At 50.7% G+C, this 18,846-nt stretch overlaps 1 protein-coding gene across 5 annotated transcripts in view; it reads left to right on the top strand.

The window, feature by feature from the left end:
• Positions 1 to 18,846, top strand: part of LOC106577561 (cell adhesion molecule 4-like) — a 185,328-nt gene that overhangs the window by 157,957 nt on the left and 8,525 nt on the right. For 4 of the 5 annotated variants that reach the window (XM_045713019.2, XM_045713020.2, XM_014155738.3 and 1 more), the window contains 6 exons: positions 2,746 to 2,892; positions 5,168 to 5,455; positions 6,611 to 6,772; positions 7,166 to 7,256; positions 8,590 to 8,762; positions 18,464 to 18,565. In XM_045713019.2, coding sequence (XP_045568975.1) covers positions 2,746 to 2,892; positions 5,168 to 5,455; positions 6,611 to 6,772; positions 7,166 to 7,256; positions 8,590 to 8,762; positions 18,464 to 18,565 — 963 coding nt within the window. The remainder of the gene's footprint in view (positions 1 to 2,745; positions 2,893 to 5,167; positions 5,456 to 6,610; positions 6,773 to 7,165; positions 7,257 to 8,589; positions 8,763 to 18,463; positions 18,566 to 18,846) is intronic. The other variant, XM_045713021.2, reaches the window with a different exon arrangement.

Below are 18,846 nucleotides of genomic sequence, written 5' to 3'. Positions count from 1 at the left end.
AACCACAACTACACACACAACCACAACCACAACCACACACACAACCACACACACAACCACAACCACAACCACACACACAACCACATACACAACCACAACCACAACCACAACCACAACCACACACACAACCACACACACAACCACAACCACAACCACACACACAACCACAACCACACACACAACCACAACCACACACACAACCACAACCACACACACAACCACAACCACACACACAACCACAACCACACACACAACCACAACCACACACACAACCACAACCACAAACACAACCACAACCACACACACAACCACAACCACACACACAACCACAACCACAAACACAACCACAACCACAACCACACACACAACCACAACCACACACACAACCACAACCACACACACAACCACACACACAACCACAACCACACACACAACCACAACCACACACAACCACACACACAACCACAACCACACACACAACCACAAACACAACCACAACCACACACACAACCACACACACAACCACAACCACACACACAACCACAACCACACACACAACCACAAACACAACCACAACCACACACACAACCACAACCACACACACAACCACAACCACAAACACCACCACAACCACACACACAACCACAACCACACACACAACCACAACCACAAACACAACCATAACCACAACCACACACACAACCACAACCACACACAACCACAACCACACACACAACCACACACACAAACACAACCACAAACACAACCACAAACACAACCATAACCACAACCACACACACAACCACAACCACACACACAACCACAACCACACACACAACCACAAACACAACCATAACCACAACCACACACACAACCACAACCACACACACAACCACAACCACGCACAACCACAACCACAACCACAAACACAACCACAACCACAACCACAACCACACACACAACCACAACCACACACACAACCACAAACACAACCACAACCACAACCACAAACACAACCACAACCACAACCACAACCACAACCACACACACAACCACAACCACGCACAACCACAACCACAACCACACACACAACCACAACCACGCACAACCACAACCACAACCACACACACAACCACAACCACGCACAACCACAACCACAACCACAACCATAACCACAACCACACACACAACCACAACCACAACCACACACACAACCACAAACACAACCACAACCACAACCACACACACAACCACAACCACACACACAACCACAACCACAAACACAACCACAACCACACACACAACCACAACCACAAACACAACCACAACCACAACCACAAACACAACCACAACCACAAACACAAACACAACCACAAACACAACCATAACCACAACCACACACACAACCACAACCACAACCACACACACAACCACAACCACAACCACACACACAACCACACACACAACCACAACCACAACCACACACACAACCACAAACACAACCACAACCACAACCACACACACAACCACAACCACACACACAACCACAACCACAAACACAACCACAACCACAACCACAAACACAACCACAACCACAACCACAACCACAAACACAAACACAACCACAACCACAACCACAAACACAAACACAAACACAATCAGACACACAACCACAACCACAACCACAAACACAACCACACACACAACCACAACCACAACCACAAACACAACCACAACCACACACACAACCACACACACAACCACAACCACAACCACAAACACAAACACAATCAGACACACAACCACAAGCACACACAACCACGTGTCTGTTAAGACACAGATGGGTATTATGTGGATGGAAGTTGGAAAGGTCTGTGTGTGTCATTTGTATTTATTTGCTAGTAGTAGTATTGATATATAGAGAAAACAACTGAGTTGAACAATTCACACAAGAAATCACAACAACATTGATAGATATGGTCTCACCATTGTTCATCTTTTGTTTGAATAAGTCCATTTTAAAAAGTCTGGATTATTCATGAGTACCTTTACTACTTTATTACCATGGTAACCCACTTATTCATTAGAACACACACACAACCACGACCACAGTCACAACAACGCACAACCAGTGTGAAGGTATGCATACGTGTGTGAGCCGAGAGAGAAGGGTAGAGAGAATGTATGTAGGAGAAAGAGATGTCTCTGTGTGTGTTCTACTGCTGTTGGCCACTTAGCTTGTATTGTTCCCATCTGCCTCTAATGAGGAACCTACAGTCCAGTGTGTGGGTTGTGTTGCTACAGTATGTCAGTCACTCTCTATTAGGACTGTGTTAGGCTAATGGCTGCTAATGATAATCATGAGAACAGTCCAAACACCAAGCTCATTTACCGCTCTCCCTTCCTGTGTCCATGTCAATTAATAACAGCATTTGTTTCTCTCTCTCTTCTTCATCATCTCTCTCTCTCTCGCTCTCCATTTCTATCTGTTTCTCTACATCTCTCCCACTCCTGATGCTACTCAGAGCCATGTTATATGACTCTGCCGCTACTATCCTTCAGAAAGCACACTAGTATTCATGAGTCATGACTACACCACAATATAATTCATGTATCTCACGTCTGTGTATACTGACTGTCAATGGAGCGGAATCAGTAGTTGTTTACTTGCTTTTCTGTGAATGTTGCGGTTTGTATTGAGGCGAGGTTGAAACTAAATGTCTCTCTCTCTCTCTCTCTCTCTAGCGCGTTGCCAGGCGGTGCAGGCTGAGAATGTGACAGTGTTGGAGGGAGGGACGGCCCAGATCTCCTGTCGTCTGCAGAACTATGACGGCTCCATCGTGGTCATCCAGAACCCTCGCAGACAGACCCTCTTCTTCAACGGCACACGAGGTGTGGTTATGAGGGAGGTCATCCTATTGAACCCATTAGCTGGCCTCTTTAGGTCGACCTATTGAACCCATTCTCTGGATTGTTTAGTTTTAACAAGGTCTCAGTTCATTATGGAGGAGTACATTCTAGGACTTCTAAACTGCATACTCCCCTCCCTACCTCATTACGCAATAACAACATTGATCAGACCTCTTCTGCCAGATGAAAGCAGTGTATTGAAGCCTTCCGTCCAACTAGCCCTCTCTGTCAGATCACGACTACCAGTTCACACTATTAACTATTTAGTGCCGCTCGCTCCCCAGGGAGGAGAACCTTTTTTTCTGTCTGAAAGCATGATGGACCTTAATAGGACAGAGTCAGAGAGAGAAAGGGGAGAGAGGGGTTAGGTATTGTAGGGTATGAGTTTAACTTTCTCTACTCTCTCTCACACACACACTGCAGGGCGATTCCATGCTACCCATTACCATTAGTGCAGGGAGCATGGTAACCCATGGTGTTTCTGGCAGCCTTCCGTGCTGAACCATTCCCCTCTATAACTGTAGAAAGGTCCTGCACTGTTAGGTAAAGGGAATGAGGCAATGAGCTGTCCAGCTACAGCACTAAACCAATGGGCTCTGATGAAGCTCGTGTCTCAAATGGCACGCTATTCCCTTTATAGTCCACTACTTTAAACCAGAGGATCTGGTCCCCATAGAGATCTGGTCAATAGTAGTGCACTATATACGGAATCAGGTGCCGTTATGGACACACACAAGGTCTTTTATTAGGCTGTCCAGCATAGAAACAGACTATAGGAACAGTAATAGACCTGTTCAAGAGGACTCTGTGGAGGACTCCCATCTATCTCCTCTAGCTCAGACTGCCTGTGGATCCCATCTATCTCATCTTGCTCTGACTGCCTGGCATGCAAATGAGCTGGGACAAAAGGTGAAATAGGACTTGAACAAAGCTGTGACATTTAGTTGCCATTTAGTGAAAGTGGGGGGAAAAAATGTTTTTCTGTCGGGAATCACTCTCACATTCAGGGAGCTTTGTGAAATAGTATTCTAAGGCAAATGTAGACTGTTTTTCTCTCTGTCTACAATATATTCCTCTGTGTTTCACACAGACACACAACACACACACTAAACCTCTGATATAATGAATGATGGTGTGAAATGGTGATTACACCAGGGAAGAGAGAAGGAATTCTCCCTCTGCAGAAGCAAACACAAAAGAGCAGGGAGAAAGGGAGTAATACAAAGAGAGGAAGAGAGGGAGGAAGAGAGGAAAGAGAGAGAGGTAGAGAGGAAAGAGAGGGAGGAAAGAGAGGGAGGAAGAGAGGAAAGAGAGAGAGGTAGAGAGGGAGGAAGAGAGGAAAGAGAGGGAGGAAGAGAGGGAGGAAGAGAGGAAAGAGAGAGAGGTAGAGAGGAAAGAGAGGGAGGTAGAGAGGGAGGAAGAGAGGAAAGAGAGGGAGGAAGAGAGGAAAGAGAGAGAGGTAGAGAGGAAAGAGAGGGAGGTAGAGAGGGAGGTAGAGAGGGAGGAAGAGAGGAAAGAGAGGGAGGAAGAGGGCGGTAGAGAGGAAAGAGAGAGAGGTAGAGAGGGAGGTAGAGAGGAAAGAGAGGGAGGTAGAGAGGGAGGAAGAGAGGAAAGAGAGAGAGGTAGAGAGGGAGGTAGAGAGGAAAGAGAGGGAGGTAGAGAGGGAGGAAGAGAGGAAAGAGAGAGAGGTAGAGAGGGAGGTAGAGAGGAAAGAGAGGGAGGTAGAGAGGAAAGAGAGGGAGGAAGAGAGGGCGGTAGAGAGGAAAGAGAGAGGTTGTGCAGTCAGTCAGTCACTCAGTCGATACAAAGTGGGTTGGGGAAGGTTTATGAGACAATGGCCATCGAGTCCCTGTCACACTGACGGTTATTAGCATTATTTGTTATCATGATTTTCTCACAATAGATGTTTCCCTTTCTCTGACCACGATAGAAACATCGTTTTGCTCTCCTATGTCCGTTCTCTAGGTTCTCTCTCTTCTCACTGCCTCTGTGGTTGCTATGATGCTATGGCCTTGGTCAGCAGGTCACAGTGGATTGTTGGATTAACTATGTTTAATTCTTCTTCTCCTTCACTATCTATCCCCCTTTCAATTCCTCTATTCACTCTCCTCCTTGTTACTCCCCCGGTCCTCTTTTCTTTTGGCCTTGCTTTTCTTTCCATATATTTATGTGTTTATCTCCAATTGGGGTTTTCCTATTGTGTCTTGACCCCCCCCCCCCCCCCGATACTGTCTGTCTCCCTAACTTCCCTCCCCAGCGTTGAAGGATGACCGTTTCCAGATGGTTCTCTTCACTCCCCGCCTGGTGCGCATCACCCTCACCAACGTGAGCGTGTCGGACGAGGGCGGCTACTTCTGCCAGCTCTACACCGACGACACCCACCACCAAGTGGCCACGCTGTCGGTGTCCGTCCCTCCCGACACCCCCACGGTGGAGGTGAGGCAGGAGGCCGTGGAGGGGGGCGAGGTGGAGCTCACCTGCCTGTCGCCGCGCAGCAAGCCTCCCGCCACGCTGCGCTGGATCAGGGACCGCCGGGAGATGCCAGGTCTGTCCATCTTTTGAAGATCTATCACTTTGTCGCTCTGTCATTCTATCGATCAGTATCTGTCTGACTGACTCTGTCTTTGTTCAGTCATACCTCTCTCTCTGCCTCTCTCTCTCTGTTCACTTCCTGCATTCCCTATCTCTCCGCCTGCCTGTCCCTGTGTCAATCTATCCATCTATCTTTCTCAAACTCCATCATACTCTCTCCTTTTCTGTCCAGCCTTCTATCTACCTCCCTCTTTATTCCCCATCTGATAAGACTTCCATCCAGCTATCACTCTGTTTACCATTTTATCTGTCCTTCTGTCCATCTCTTTCTGTCTGTTTGTCTGTCCCGCTGTTTACCCTCTGTCTGTCCTGTTATACCCTCCACCTCTCTCTTTTTTTCCCTCTTTCTTTTGTGTCTCTCACCCCATCCCGTCTCTCTATCTTAATCTCTAACTCAGCACTCTGTCCTTTCCCTCACTCCTCTTCTCTTCACCCCTCTTCCTCTCCTCCTCTTCTCTCTCTCTGTCTCCTCCTTCCATGCCGTGTTCACAAACATGTCTGTCCCCTGATGTGACAAGGTTACGTAGGACGCGGCGTGGGCTGATGCGTGGGGCCTACAGCAGACAGCCCTGTTTTCTGTTCTGCTCTGTAGTGCTGTGGAGCGGGCCCTGCCCTGAGTGAAATACTGTGTGACATTAAAGGTTAGGCTCCAGATCCTGACGGATAGAATGTCTCAGTAATTAAGACAGTATCTCCCTGCCCTCATCTCACGCTTCAATTGGGCCTGCTTCAGTTCACTCAGCTGAAATAATTGAAAACTCAGCATGGTGTTAGTTATTGTCATATTTTCACAGACTCATATTACGTGACCGCGAGGCCTCAGTTTTGGCCACCACCATCCCTCCTCTTCCTCCTCATCTTCCGCTGCCTCATTTGGAGTCTTTTAAAATATTTTTAATCGCGTCTCACGCTCTCTTTTATCTTCCTTTTATGTCTGAGCCTGTCCAGATCCCTCTCTCCTCTTCTCCTTAACATCAATCCTGCACGTCTCACTCTCTCCATGTGTCCCTCTCTCTTCTCTCTTCTCTCTTTCTTCTTTCGCCAGCTCCTTTTCCTTCCCTCCTCGTCCTCTGTCTGATATGCTCCCTCCCTCCCTTCTCTTCTCTAGGTGTGGTGTCCCAGCAGGAAAATGGGAAGACCGTGAGTGTGTCCAGCACCATCCGTCTCTCTGTGGAGAGGAAAGACAACGGGGCAGCGGTCAGCTGTGAGGCATCCCACCCCGCCCTGGGGGGGCAGAAGAGGGTCCGCCACTACCGCCTCGACGTCCACTGTGAGTGACTGGTCAGCCACCGAGGGTTACCATGGCAACACACTGAAGCTGTATCACCTCCTTTCTGATGGTCACGACTCATTTGTATTTGGGGTCTGGAGTGGTCAACCCTTCTGTTATAAATGACTTATCAACTCACCATTTCTGAGTTTGATCAGCCTTTTCTGCCCTTTAGATCTGCATAATGAGTGTCACTGCCAAACTGTTGCTGCTTAAATGGCCCTGCATGGCTATCACAGCAACACGTATGAATACTTCCTCAGATGTCTGTTCATCGCAGCCATTAACAAAGCAGCAGCTGTTTCACCCTGAGGGTTGTTATGATAACAGAACCTCCAACCGTCACTCTTGATTGGTTACCACGGTAACCATTCCTTCCTCCTCTCTCCCCAGTTGCCCCTACAGTGAGGATCATCCCTCCCCCTGGCATCCTCCGAGAGGGAGACTCTCTCAGCCTCACCTGCTCCATCACTGGCAACCCACTGTGAGTGTGTATGTGTGTGTGTGTGTGTTGTATGTACACACATTTATGAGATTGTTTGATTGGTTTGTGCATTTGCTGTGTGTGTATGCTGTGCTCACACTACAGCTGTTTGGAGTATACGGAGGAGTTGAGACATTCTCTGGATAAAGTGTCTGAGGAGGCTGTAACAAGCCCCTTGTTAGACACTGTGATGTGTTTGTGGTGCATGTGTGTTTCTGAGGCAACTGAAGCCTCTTCATTAAGCTCTATAAAAACTGGTTTGTGTGTGTATGTGCTCGTGTGTGTTTGTTTGTGTGTGTGGTGAGTAAAGCCATAGTAAAGCCCCACAATAAAGCCAGGCTGAGGAGCCAGTATGTGTGGCCCAGTGAGGATCAGTAACAGCCGGCTGGGGACAGTGACATGAGAGATGTGGCTGTGGTGGTCGATCCACTGGACTGCCCCTGCCTCATCTCATGCTGGAGGGACCTCACCACACTCTCCTTTACACCCCCGGTACCCCCGTCTCTCTCAGGCCCCGGACAAACTTCCTGTTAACCGTTAATCACCAATTCATTACACTGCCTGTCTTTGTTGGAGGGGTGTGTTTATTAAAGTGTGTGTGCGTGTGCGTGTGCGTGTGTGTGTGTGGATGAGCAGGGGGTTTAATTAGATGCTTCCTGGGGGATTAGGGTGTAGATGAGCTGGGATTGTAATCTGTCCAGGGTGGGATGAGAGGGACAGCCAGCACAGCACAGCACAGAGGATGCACACACACACACACACAGGGCTTTGTGTGAGATTGTGTGGTGTGTCTGTGTGTGTGTTCGTTGTTTCATGTAATCCAATAATCTTTAGTCTCAGTCGCCTTCTTTCTGTCTCACTTTTCTTTGTCTTTCATGTCTCCTCTTTCTCTCCATTCTCCTGTCTTACTCCCTCTCTCATCTCTCCCCCATAAATCTCTGTCTATCTCCTTCCCTGGCTCTCTCCTCCCATGTCCCACTTTCCCTCTCTCCCTCTGACACAAAATCTTTCTTTGCTCTCTCTCCTCTCCTTCTCTCTCTCTGTCCATAAATCTCCCCAATTCTTTTCTGTCATACTGTCTTCCTTTCCCTTTGTCTAATTTAAAATCTCTCTCACTCCCTCCTCGCCTTTTATTTCCCATTACCTCTCTCCACCTGTCTTATTTTGTCCTAATCTTTTCTCTCTTTCTACTCCCTAACCCCTCTTGCTCCCCTCGTTTCTCCCCCACTCTATATAATTCTCTTACTCTTTCCACTCCCTCTTTTTTCTCTCTTTCACTCTATTCTTTCCCTCGCTCTCCCTCCCTCTCCCTCCCTCCTCTCTCTCTCTGCAGGCCTAGGGATGTCCAGTGGACTAGGATTAATGACACCTTACCTGAGAGGGCGGAGATCTCTGGCCCCACCCTCCAGGTGTCCCGTCTCAGCCAATCACACAACGGGACCTACCTGTGTCAGGCGCAGAACAACTACGGCCGTGCCGCCGACCACTACACACTGCTGGTGTACGGTGAGCCACTATCGCCATAACAACCACTGCCTTGCGGCGAGAAAGTTGCCCTAAGGCACAGATCTAGGATCAGCTTACCCTCCATATCCTCCGAATCCATTCACCGTCCAATCCTAGCGTAGCTTTTTGAATGGGACACCAGAAGCGCATCACAGACACAGATGTAGACATCAAAAGCGTGAGCCACTTCATCAGTTGTTTATGCTTCACAGATGTGAGAGTGCGAGGGGCATAGAGGGTCGGGCTAGGGGTTGAGTTGTTAACTCAGCATCTGTAGTCAGTATAGTCAGTCTACCCCATGGGTGTGGCCCCCTAGTGGTTACTCCTTTCACTGCAGCCTTCACATCTGACAGCTGAAGATCAGAGAGAGTGTAGGAGGAGGAGACAGAGGGGGGTTGTTGCGTAACATTTTGGGTTGCCTTAGGCAGCGCCCCCTCATTCTCCCCTCTACCCCCCTTCCCCTCCTCCCTTAATCCCCTCCCTCCATACCCTCTCCTGAGCAGTGGTGGCGGGTGGCAGGAGCGGCAGACATCAAACAACACTCTAACTATCCTCCGTTGAGAGAGGAGGTGGGTGGGAATGCCACCTTTCATCTAGCCAGAGCAGCCATCGTCAGCCACCACCAGAGCTAAAGCCACTCTCTTTCTCTCACTGTGCAACACAGGTTAGGCATGTCTGGCTTTGAAGTACGTCCACGCTTCAAGAAAATGCCCTTCTCTTCCTTGGTCTCTATCGTCTGTCGCCTAGAATGGTTCTTCTTCCTTGTTTTCTATCGTCTGTCTCCTAGAATGGTTCTTCTTCCTTGGTCTCTATCGTCTGTCTCCTAGAATGGTTCTTCTTCCTTGGTCTCTATCGTCTGTCTCCTAGAATGGTTCTTCTTCCTTGGTCTCTATCGTCTGTCTCCTAGAATGGTTCTTCTTCCTTGGTCTCTATCGTCTGTCTCCTAGAATGGTTCTTCTTCCTTGGTCTCTATCGTCTGTCTGCTAGAATGGTTCTTCTTCCTTGGTCTCTATCGTCTGTCTCCTAGAATGGTTCTTCTTCCTTGGTCTCTATCGTCTGTCTCCTAGAATGGTTCTTCTTCCTTGGTCTCTATCGTCTGTCTCCTAGAATGGTTCTTCTTCCTTGGTCTCTATCGTCTGTCTCCTAGAATGGTTCTTCTTCCTTGGTCTCTATCGTCTGTCTGCTAGAATGGTTCTTCTTCCTTGGTCTCTATCGTCTGTCTGCTAGAATGGTTCTTCTTCCTTGGTCTCTATCGTCTGTCTCCTAGAATGGTTCTTCTTCCTTGGTCTCTATCGTCCGTCCTCTAGAATGGTTCTTCTTCCTTGGTCTCTATCGTCTGTCTCCTAGAATGGTTCTTCTTCCTTGGTCTCTATCGTCTGTCTCCTAGAATGGTTCTTCTTCCTTGGTCTCTATCGTCCGTCCTCTAGAATGGTCCTTCTTTTTCTGGCTCTTCGTTCTTTCTTCTTGTTTTTGTTTCTCTTCCTCTCTCTCTGTCAACCAATCCTATTCCTTCTTTCTTTCTCTACCCTCTTTCCTCCTGTTTTTCTCTTTCTATATATCTTACCCCTACTCCTTCTCTCTAAATGTCTATATATCTTATCCTCTCTTTGTTCTCTCTCCTCCTCCTCCTCCTCTCTCTCTCTCTCTCTGCTTCCCTCCTCCTACTTTTCTCACCTTGGCAGTAGTTTGCCATCTTTTCTGGGTGTACTGTAGTTCAGAGCTCTCTGGAGGGTTCCTGTCTTGTTCAGTCCAAGAGGGGCAGAGAGAGGGGCAGAGGAAGCAGGGAGAGAGAGGTTGAAGCCAGGTTAGTGTTCAGTTAGGGGCTTGCCCAAGTTGGATTAGCCACGCTTGCCTCTGCAAATCCCAAGGTGCACTGGGGTGGGGCGCCTGACAGGGCAAGGCTTTGTGGCGATGATGAGTCAGCTAAAACAGCTCACTATGACAGATTTGAAAAACGACCCCTCACACTGTCAACCAGTTCTCAGAGTTATCTAGTGTCTGATGTGGCCATGAAGTGCAAAATCAGGACAAAACGGAGGCCAATTTGTTGCAGGAGCTTTTCGCTTTTCGAGCCTGGGTGATGCTTGGAAAAGCAGATAGAGAGCAAGAGGTTGGTGAGTCTCTGCGGAGCCAGGCCCAATGCTGTGAAATCTTAATTCAGCAGGTTTAAGTGTGTGTGTGTGTGTGTGTGTGTGTGTGTGTGTGTGTGTGTGTGTGTGTGTGTGTGTGTGTGTGTGTGTGTGTGTGTGAGAGAGAAAGAGAATGTAGATGTGGGTGTGCATGCGCATTATACACGTGCACATGTCAAGCTCCCACGTACATATATAATATAGATATGAGGTTTTGTTTTGGGTGAACTGAATGCACAAGGGAGCCTGTACTCATCAGATTGTTGTTAGTCTGGATGGAGCGTTGGTTGGTTGCAGTCACCACCATTGTTAAGGAGCAAGATGGGGTGAGATGGCGGCGGTGTGGTGGGATGGTTTGGTGGCGGTGCTGTGGGATGGCGTGGTGGCAGCGTGGTGGGATGGTGTGGTTGTGGTGAGATGGCGTGGTGGCGGTGCTGTGGGATGGCGTGGTGGTGGCAGCGTGGTGGGATGGTGTGGTTGTGGTGAGATGGCGTGGTGGCGGTGCTGTGGGATGGCGTGGTTGTGGTGGCGGTGTGGTGGGATGGCGTGGTGGAGGTGTGGTTTGGTGGTGGTGTGGTGGGATGGCATGGTGGTGGTGTGGTGGGAGGGTGTGGTTGTGGTGAGATGGCGTGGTGGCGGTGTGGTGTGGTGGCGGCGTGGTGGGATTGCATGGTGGTGGTGGGATTGCGTGGTGGTGTGGTGGGATGGCATGGTGGTGGGATGGCGTGGTGATGGGAGGGTGGTGGGATGGTGGTGGTGGTGTGGTGGGATGGCATGGTGGTGTGGTGGAATGGTGGTGGGATGATTGTGGGGGTGTGGTGGGATGGCGTGGTGGCAGTGTGGTGTGGTGGGATGGCGTGGTGGCGGTGGCGTGGTGGGATGTCATGGTGGTGGTGGTGTGGTGGGATGGCTTGGTGGCGGTGTGGTGGGATGGCATGGTGGTGGTGGTGTGGTGGGATGGCATGGTTGCGGTTCTTTGGGAATGCATGGTGGTGGTGGGATGGCGTGGTGGTGTGGTGGGATGGCGTGGTGGCGGTGTGGTGGGATGGCATGGTGGTGGTGTGGTGGGATGGGATGGTGTGGTGGTGGTGTGGTGGGATGGCGTGGTGGTGGTGTGGTGGGATGGCATGGTGGTGGTGTGGTGGGATGGCATGGTGGTGGTGTGGTGTGGTGGGATGGGATGGCGTGGTGGTGGTGTGGTGTGGTGGGATGGCGGAGTGGTGGTGTGGTGGGATGGCATGGTGGCGGTGTGGTGGGATGGGATGGCGTGGTGGTGGTGTGGTGGGATGGCATGGTGGCAGTGTGGTGTGGTGGTGGTGTGGTGGGATGGCAATGGGGGTGGTGGTGTGGTGGTGGTGGGATGGCATGGTTGCGGTTATTTGGGAATGCATGGTGGTGGTGGGATGGCGTGGTGGTGTGGTGGGATGGTGTGGTGGTGTGGTGGGATGGCGTGGTGGCGGTGTGGTGGGATGGCATGGTGGTGGTGTGGTGGGATGGGATGGCGTGGTGGTGGTGTGGTGGGATGGCGTGGTGGTGGTGTGGTGGGATGGCATGGTGGTGGTGTGGTGGGATGGCGTGGTGGTGGTGTGGTGTGGTGGGATGGCGTAGTGGTGGTGTGGTGGGATGGCATGGTGGCGGTGTGGTGGGATGGGATGGCGTGGTGGTGTGGTGGGATGGCATGGTGGCAGTGTGGTGTGGTGGTGGTGTGGTGGGATGGCAATGGTGGTGGTGGTGTGGTGGTGGTGTGGTGGGATGGCATGGTTGCGGTTATTTGGGAATGCATGGTGGTGGTGGGATGGCGTGGTGGTGTGGTGGGATGGTGTGGTGGCGGTGTGGTGGGATGGCATGGTGGTGTGGTGGGATGGCATGGTGGTGGTGTGGTGGGATGGCGTGGTGGTGGTGTGGTGGGATGGCATGGTGGTGGTGGGATGGCATGGTGGCGGTGTGGTGTGGTGGGATGGCGTGGTGGTGGTGTGGTGGGATGGCGTAGTGGTGGTGTGGTGGGATGGCATGGTGGCGGTGTGGTGGGATGGGATGGCGTGGTGGTGGTGTGGTGGGATGGCATGGTGGCAGTGTGGTGGGATGGCGTGGTGGTGGTGTGGTATGATGGTGTTGTGGTGGGATGGCGTGGTGGTGGTGGTGTGGTGGGATGGCGTTGTGGTGGGATGGCGTGGTGGATGTGTGGTGGGATGGCGTTGTGGTGGGATGGCGTGGTGGTGGTGTGGTGGGATGGCGTTGTGGTGGGATGGCATGGTGTGGTGGGATGGCGTGGTGGTGGTGTGGTATGATGGTGTTGTGGTGGTGTGGTGGGATGGCGTGGTGGTGGTGTGGTGGGATGGCGTTGTGTTGAGATGGCGTGGTGGTGGTGTGGTGGGATGGCGTTGTGGTGGGATGGCGTGGTGGTGGTGTGGTGGAATGGCGTTGTGGTGGGATGGCGTGGTGGTGGTGTGGTGGGATAGCTTTGTGGTGGGATGGCGTTGTGGTAGGATGGCGTGGTGGTGGGATGGCATGGTGGGGTGGGATGGCGTGGTGTGGTGGGATGGCGTGGTGGTGGTGTGGTGTTGTGGTAGGATGGCGTGGTGGTGGGATGGCATGGTGGGGTGGGATGGCGTGGTGTGGTGGGATGGTGTGGTGGTGGTGTGGTGGGATGGCGTGGTGGTGGTGGGATGGTGTTGTGGTGGGATGGCGTGGTGGTGGTGTGGTGGGATGGTGTTGTGGTGGGATGGCGTGGTGGTGGTGTGGTAGGATTGCGTTGTGGTCGTGTGGTGGGATTGCGTTGTGGTGGTGTGGTGGGATTGCGTTTCGGTGGTGTGGTGGGATGGCGTGGTGGTGGTGTGGTAGGATTGCGTTGTGGTCGTGTGGTGGGATTGCGTTGTGGTGGTGTGGTGGGATGGCGTGGTGGTGGTGTGGTGGGATTGCGTTGTGGTGGGATGGCATGGTGGTGGTGTGGTGGGATGGCGTGGTGGTGGGATGGCGTGGTGGTGGTGTGGTGGGATGGCATGGTGGTTGGATGGCGTGGTGGTGGTGTGGTGGGATGGCGTTGTGGTGGGATGGCATGGTGGTGGTGTGGTGGGATGGCGTGGTGGTGGGATGGCGTGGTGGTGGTGTGGTGGGATGGCGTGGTGGTGGTGTGGTGGGATGGCGTTGTGGTGGTGTGGTGGGATGGCATGGTGGTTGGATGGCGTGGTGGTGGGATGGCGTGGTGGTGGTGTGGTGGGATGGCGTGGTGGTGGTGTGGTGGGATGGCGTGGTGGTGGGATGGCGTGGTGGTGGTGTGGTGGGATGGCGTGGTGGTGGGATGGCGTGGTGGTGGTGTGGTGGGATGGCATGGTGGTGGTGTGGTGGGATGGCATGGTGGTTTGATGGCGTGGTGGTGGTGTGGTGGGATGGCATGGTGGTGGGATGGCGTGGTGGTGGGATGGCGTGGTGGTGGGATGGCGTGGTGGTGGTGTGGTGGGATGGCGTGGTGTGGTGGGATGGCGTGGTGGTGGGATGGCGTGCTGGTGGGATGGCGTGGTGGTGGTGTGGTGGGATGGCGTGGTGGTGGGATGGCGTGGTGGTGGTGTGGTGGTGGGATGGCGTGGTGGTGGTGTGGTGGGATGGCGTGGTGGTGGTGTGGTGGTGGGATGGCGTGGTGGTGGTGTGGTGGGATGGCGTGGTGGTGGTGTGGTGGGATGGCGTGGTGGTGGGATGGCGTGGTGGTGGGATGGCGTGGTGGTGGTGTGGTGGGATGGCGTGGTGGTGGGATGGCGTGGTGGTGGTGTGGTGGGATGGCGTGGTGGTGGTGTGGTGGAGGTCAGAGGAGAAGGTTACTGATTGTCTCTGAAAAGCCCTGAGGGTCTGCTTACAGTATGTCATTTAACTGAGCTGCTGTGATGAAATGGATTGCTGCAAGACAATAAAGCCCATTAGAACTGAATTTTTAGAGTGTTGGAGATGGATGGCGGGAGGGAGAGAGAGAGAGAGAGAATAGACAGGAGAAAAGAAAAGGGTAGAGGGATGGATGGATGGAGGGAGCGAGAGAGAGAGAAAGAATAGACAGGAGAAAAGAAAAGGGTAGAGGGATGGATGGAGATATATAGTTGTGATCTGTGAGAAGATGAGTGCAGTGGTTAGGGTAATGAGCTAAGTCACTAATTAAAATATACCTCTATTTATTGAATGACTAAAGAAAAAGAGAGGGAGGGCGAGAGAGAGGGAGGTAGGGAGGGGGTTAGGAGAGGGTGAGGGAGGGAGGGAAGAAACAGAGGAAAGATTAGGTGAAAAAACCTGAATCCTAGGTGGTGTATTTCCCCTTGTGGCTCTTCACAGTCTTCTATTGACAGTGAGAAAGTCAATGTAGTGTAGGCTGTGACCATATCAATGTGGAGCAGCGGTAAGGGACGAGGCCTTCTGACCAGCGGCTAGATGACATTTAGCCTTGTGTTGTGAGTGACACATAGCTTACTACAGCACCGGAACAGAAAAACACGCAGAAACAGGGAATGTTCAATCATACGTGAGTGTTTTATCTCTCTCGTAAAAGGAATGATATTTGAGAGAAATGACGTTAACAACAACTTCAACATGCAAATGGGAAAACAGCCGTGAATACAGGTGTCTGAGTCGCGAGCGTACAGAATAACAATATGATAGGAGAATGCCTGGCGGTGTGCTGACTGGCTGTACAGCAGCATAGTAATTCAGCTTTAGAGAGAGAGAGGGTGCTCATAGAGGAATGGAATAAGAAAAGGAACAAGGGAATGTGGAAGCGGATTGAAAGAGTGCGTGGGAGAGAGGAGAGTGATTAAGGTTGAGGTGGATCGCCTCTGAGGGAAAGGAGGGAGATTTCAGTAGAGAGAGGAACGGATGTTGGAGGAGAGAGGAGGGAGAGAGAACGAAAGAGAGAAATGGAGAGAAGTCATTATTTCTAAGTCTTCCCAGAATGTAGTTTTGATGGTGAAGAGATATGAATCAGTGTACAACTAATTAGCCAACTGACCCTGCCCATTAATCCCTCTGCCTCAGGTGAGACACACACACACACACACACACACACACACACACACACACACACACACACACACACACACACACACACACACACACACACACACACACACACACACACACACACACACACACACACACACACACACACACACACACACACACATACTGACCCATTCCTTAGTGAACTCTTTCTCTCACAGCCGAAGAACCGTTTTAAGTTCTGCCTCTCTGACTCACATGCATTCATACCCACATGGATGACGCAAACACACACTTGTGTGTTGCATAGGTGACAGGAAAGCTGAGGTTGGACACTGATGGCATAGAGGGAGGATGTGGACGAGTGAATGATGGCAGGCTGAAAGGAAGAGGAGAGGAGGAGGAGAGAGGGATGAGGGTTATGATGACGTAAGAGGAGTGACAGAGGAAGAAGAGATGGAGGATCTCAGGGCCAGTGGGAAAAGAGGGAGAGAGGGAGAGCAGACGGAAGAGTAGTTACAAATAAATTACTCTAGAACGAGGTGTGTGTGAGTGCGCGCGTGTGTGTGTGTGTGTATTTCTCTACTGCACCCTGCTGTTTCAAATGGACAGTTTGATAAAGTGTTTCACACACACTCACACACACGCACTGTGCTCACAGCCTCTCACTCAATCCAGCTGTCTCAGTCACTTAAAACCACTTAACTGTACCCTCACTGTCTCAACAGGTATTTTACCTTACCATTGTGTCAGTATCCAATCCATTGTCTCATATTGAATGTGTCTGTCTCATAACATTGTTCCACAGAGAATGCTTCCATCAAACACAATGTCTTCTGTCTCCCTAGCTACTGAGTCATAGACAATGTGTCTATGGTAGAAAATATGTCTGCATCCCAACCATTGTCTTATAGTGAATGTGTCGATGTAATTTGCCAATGTCTGTCTCCCTAGCTACTACTCAATATAAATGTATGTCATAGTAGATCATATGTCTGTAGTAACCATACCATCTAGAACAGTGGTCACCAACCTTTTCTGACTCAACATCTACCGCTCAGATTATTATTACCTATTTTTTTACCTCTTTTTCTCCCCAACTTCGTGGTATCCAATTGGTAGTTACAGTCTTGTCTCATCACTGCAACTCCCGTACGGACTCGGGAGAGGTGAAGGTTGAGAGCCGTGCGTCCTCCGAAACACAACCCAACCAAGCCGCACTGCTTCTTGACACAATGCCCATTTAACCCGGAAGCCAGCCGCACCAATGTGTCAGAGGAAACACCGTACACCTGGCGACCGTGTCAGCGTGCATTGCACCCGGCCCGCCACAGGAGACACTAGTGCACGATGGGACAAGAACATCCCTGCCGGCCAAACCCTCCCCTAACCCGGACGACGCTGGGCCAATTGTGCACCACCCCATGGGTCTCCCAGTCGCGGCCGGCTGCGACAGAGCCTGGAATCGAACCAGGATCTCTAGTGTCGGGAGGCCTCTCAGATTTTTTTAAAACATGACTTAAAAAACACTATGCAACATTAACCAATTAAAACCAGTTCTATATCAATGAGGTGGACTGATGGCCTGCATCTGATGGTCAGTCTGAGGGGAGGGAGGGAGCAGCGGTGAGACTGCCTCTCACACGACTCACCGACACCCTCCCTCCGCTGAGAAAAGGGGACAGTCTTCCAGCTGATGGATAACTCAAGTCGTACTGCATTATTTCTACCTCATGCACCAATTCACGTTATTACTTCAATGACTAGAGAAAGTGAAATATTCTCGATATTAAAAAAGACACAAGCCACTAATAATAACAAACAGAAGCTTATCGGAACACTTCTATACTCATTCATTATTTTACCTTTATTTAACTGGGCAAGTCAGTTAAGAACAAATTCTTATTTTCAATGACGGCCTAGGAACAGTGGGTTAACTGCCTTGTTCAGGGGCAGAATAACAGATTTGTATCTTGTCAGCTCAGGGATTTGATCTTGCAACCTTTCGGTTACTAGTCCAACGCTCTAACCACTAGGCTACGCTGCCGCCCCATTGCAGGTGCAGTGCCAGTTCTAGCGTGAGTGGGAAAATGCTCATGAACTTACTCATAAAAACAGCAGCTCTTTGCTGTATTCGTCGAGTCTATCTCTAGTCATGGTTTTGAAAGTTTTGAAATCTAACTGTATCAACTTTGATGTGCATTTGAGGTTTATTTTTACAGTCTATGGCTCGAGGAAATTGCAGACACAGTGATCTGAGCTATCTGATTGGCCAGTGGTAGGCCTGTCGGTGTACTTGATAAGCTCTCTGGGCCCGCCGGGTAGGCGGAGTTACACCTTCAGACACATGACATGGTTGAAAATGCCTTCCTGGCGCTAGGGCTGCTGAATCAAGTGCACCTACTGACAACAGTGCAAAACCAAGGCTTTATCGTTAGGTTTATTACAAAAAACATTGCTGATCGACTAGGAATGCCTTGGAGATCGAACAGTCGATGGCGATCGACCGATTGGTGACCACTGATCTAGAACCTGTCTTTCATAGAAAACTATGATTGTCTTGTAGAGAACAGTGTGTTATCCTTGCCTTGTCTGTTGTAGAGAATGTGTCTGTCACTACCATGGTCCTTCCCACCTCCCATCACGCCACCTCCCACCCAATCACCCTCCTCATAACCCCCAGCTACGCACCGGATCCCCGAGGTAACGTACAGCCCTCCCTCACCCTTAACACACTCCTCCTCTCCATCTCTCCATCCTTCCCTTCCTTCATGGTCACAATCACCGCCTCTTAACAGCTCTTCTCCTCCTCTCTTCTCTGTCCTTTTCTTGTCACTGACACCCTTTGTCTGCTTTAACCTTCCTTTTTTCTTTTTTTATTTCACCTTTATTTGACCAGGTAGGCTAGTTGAGAACTGTGACCTGGCCAAGATAAAGCAAAGCAGTGCGACAAAAACAATAACACAGAGTTACACATGGGATTA

This window comes from Salmo salar, chromosome 02 (assembly GCF_965601325.2).
Source record: "Salmo salar chromosome 02, fSalSal1, whole genome shotgun sequence".
Lineage (NCBI taxonomy): Eukaryota > Metazoa > Chordata > Actinopteri > Salmoniformes > Salmonidae > Salmo > Salmo salar.
This window is presented reverse-complemented; position numbering and strand designations above follow the sequence as displayed.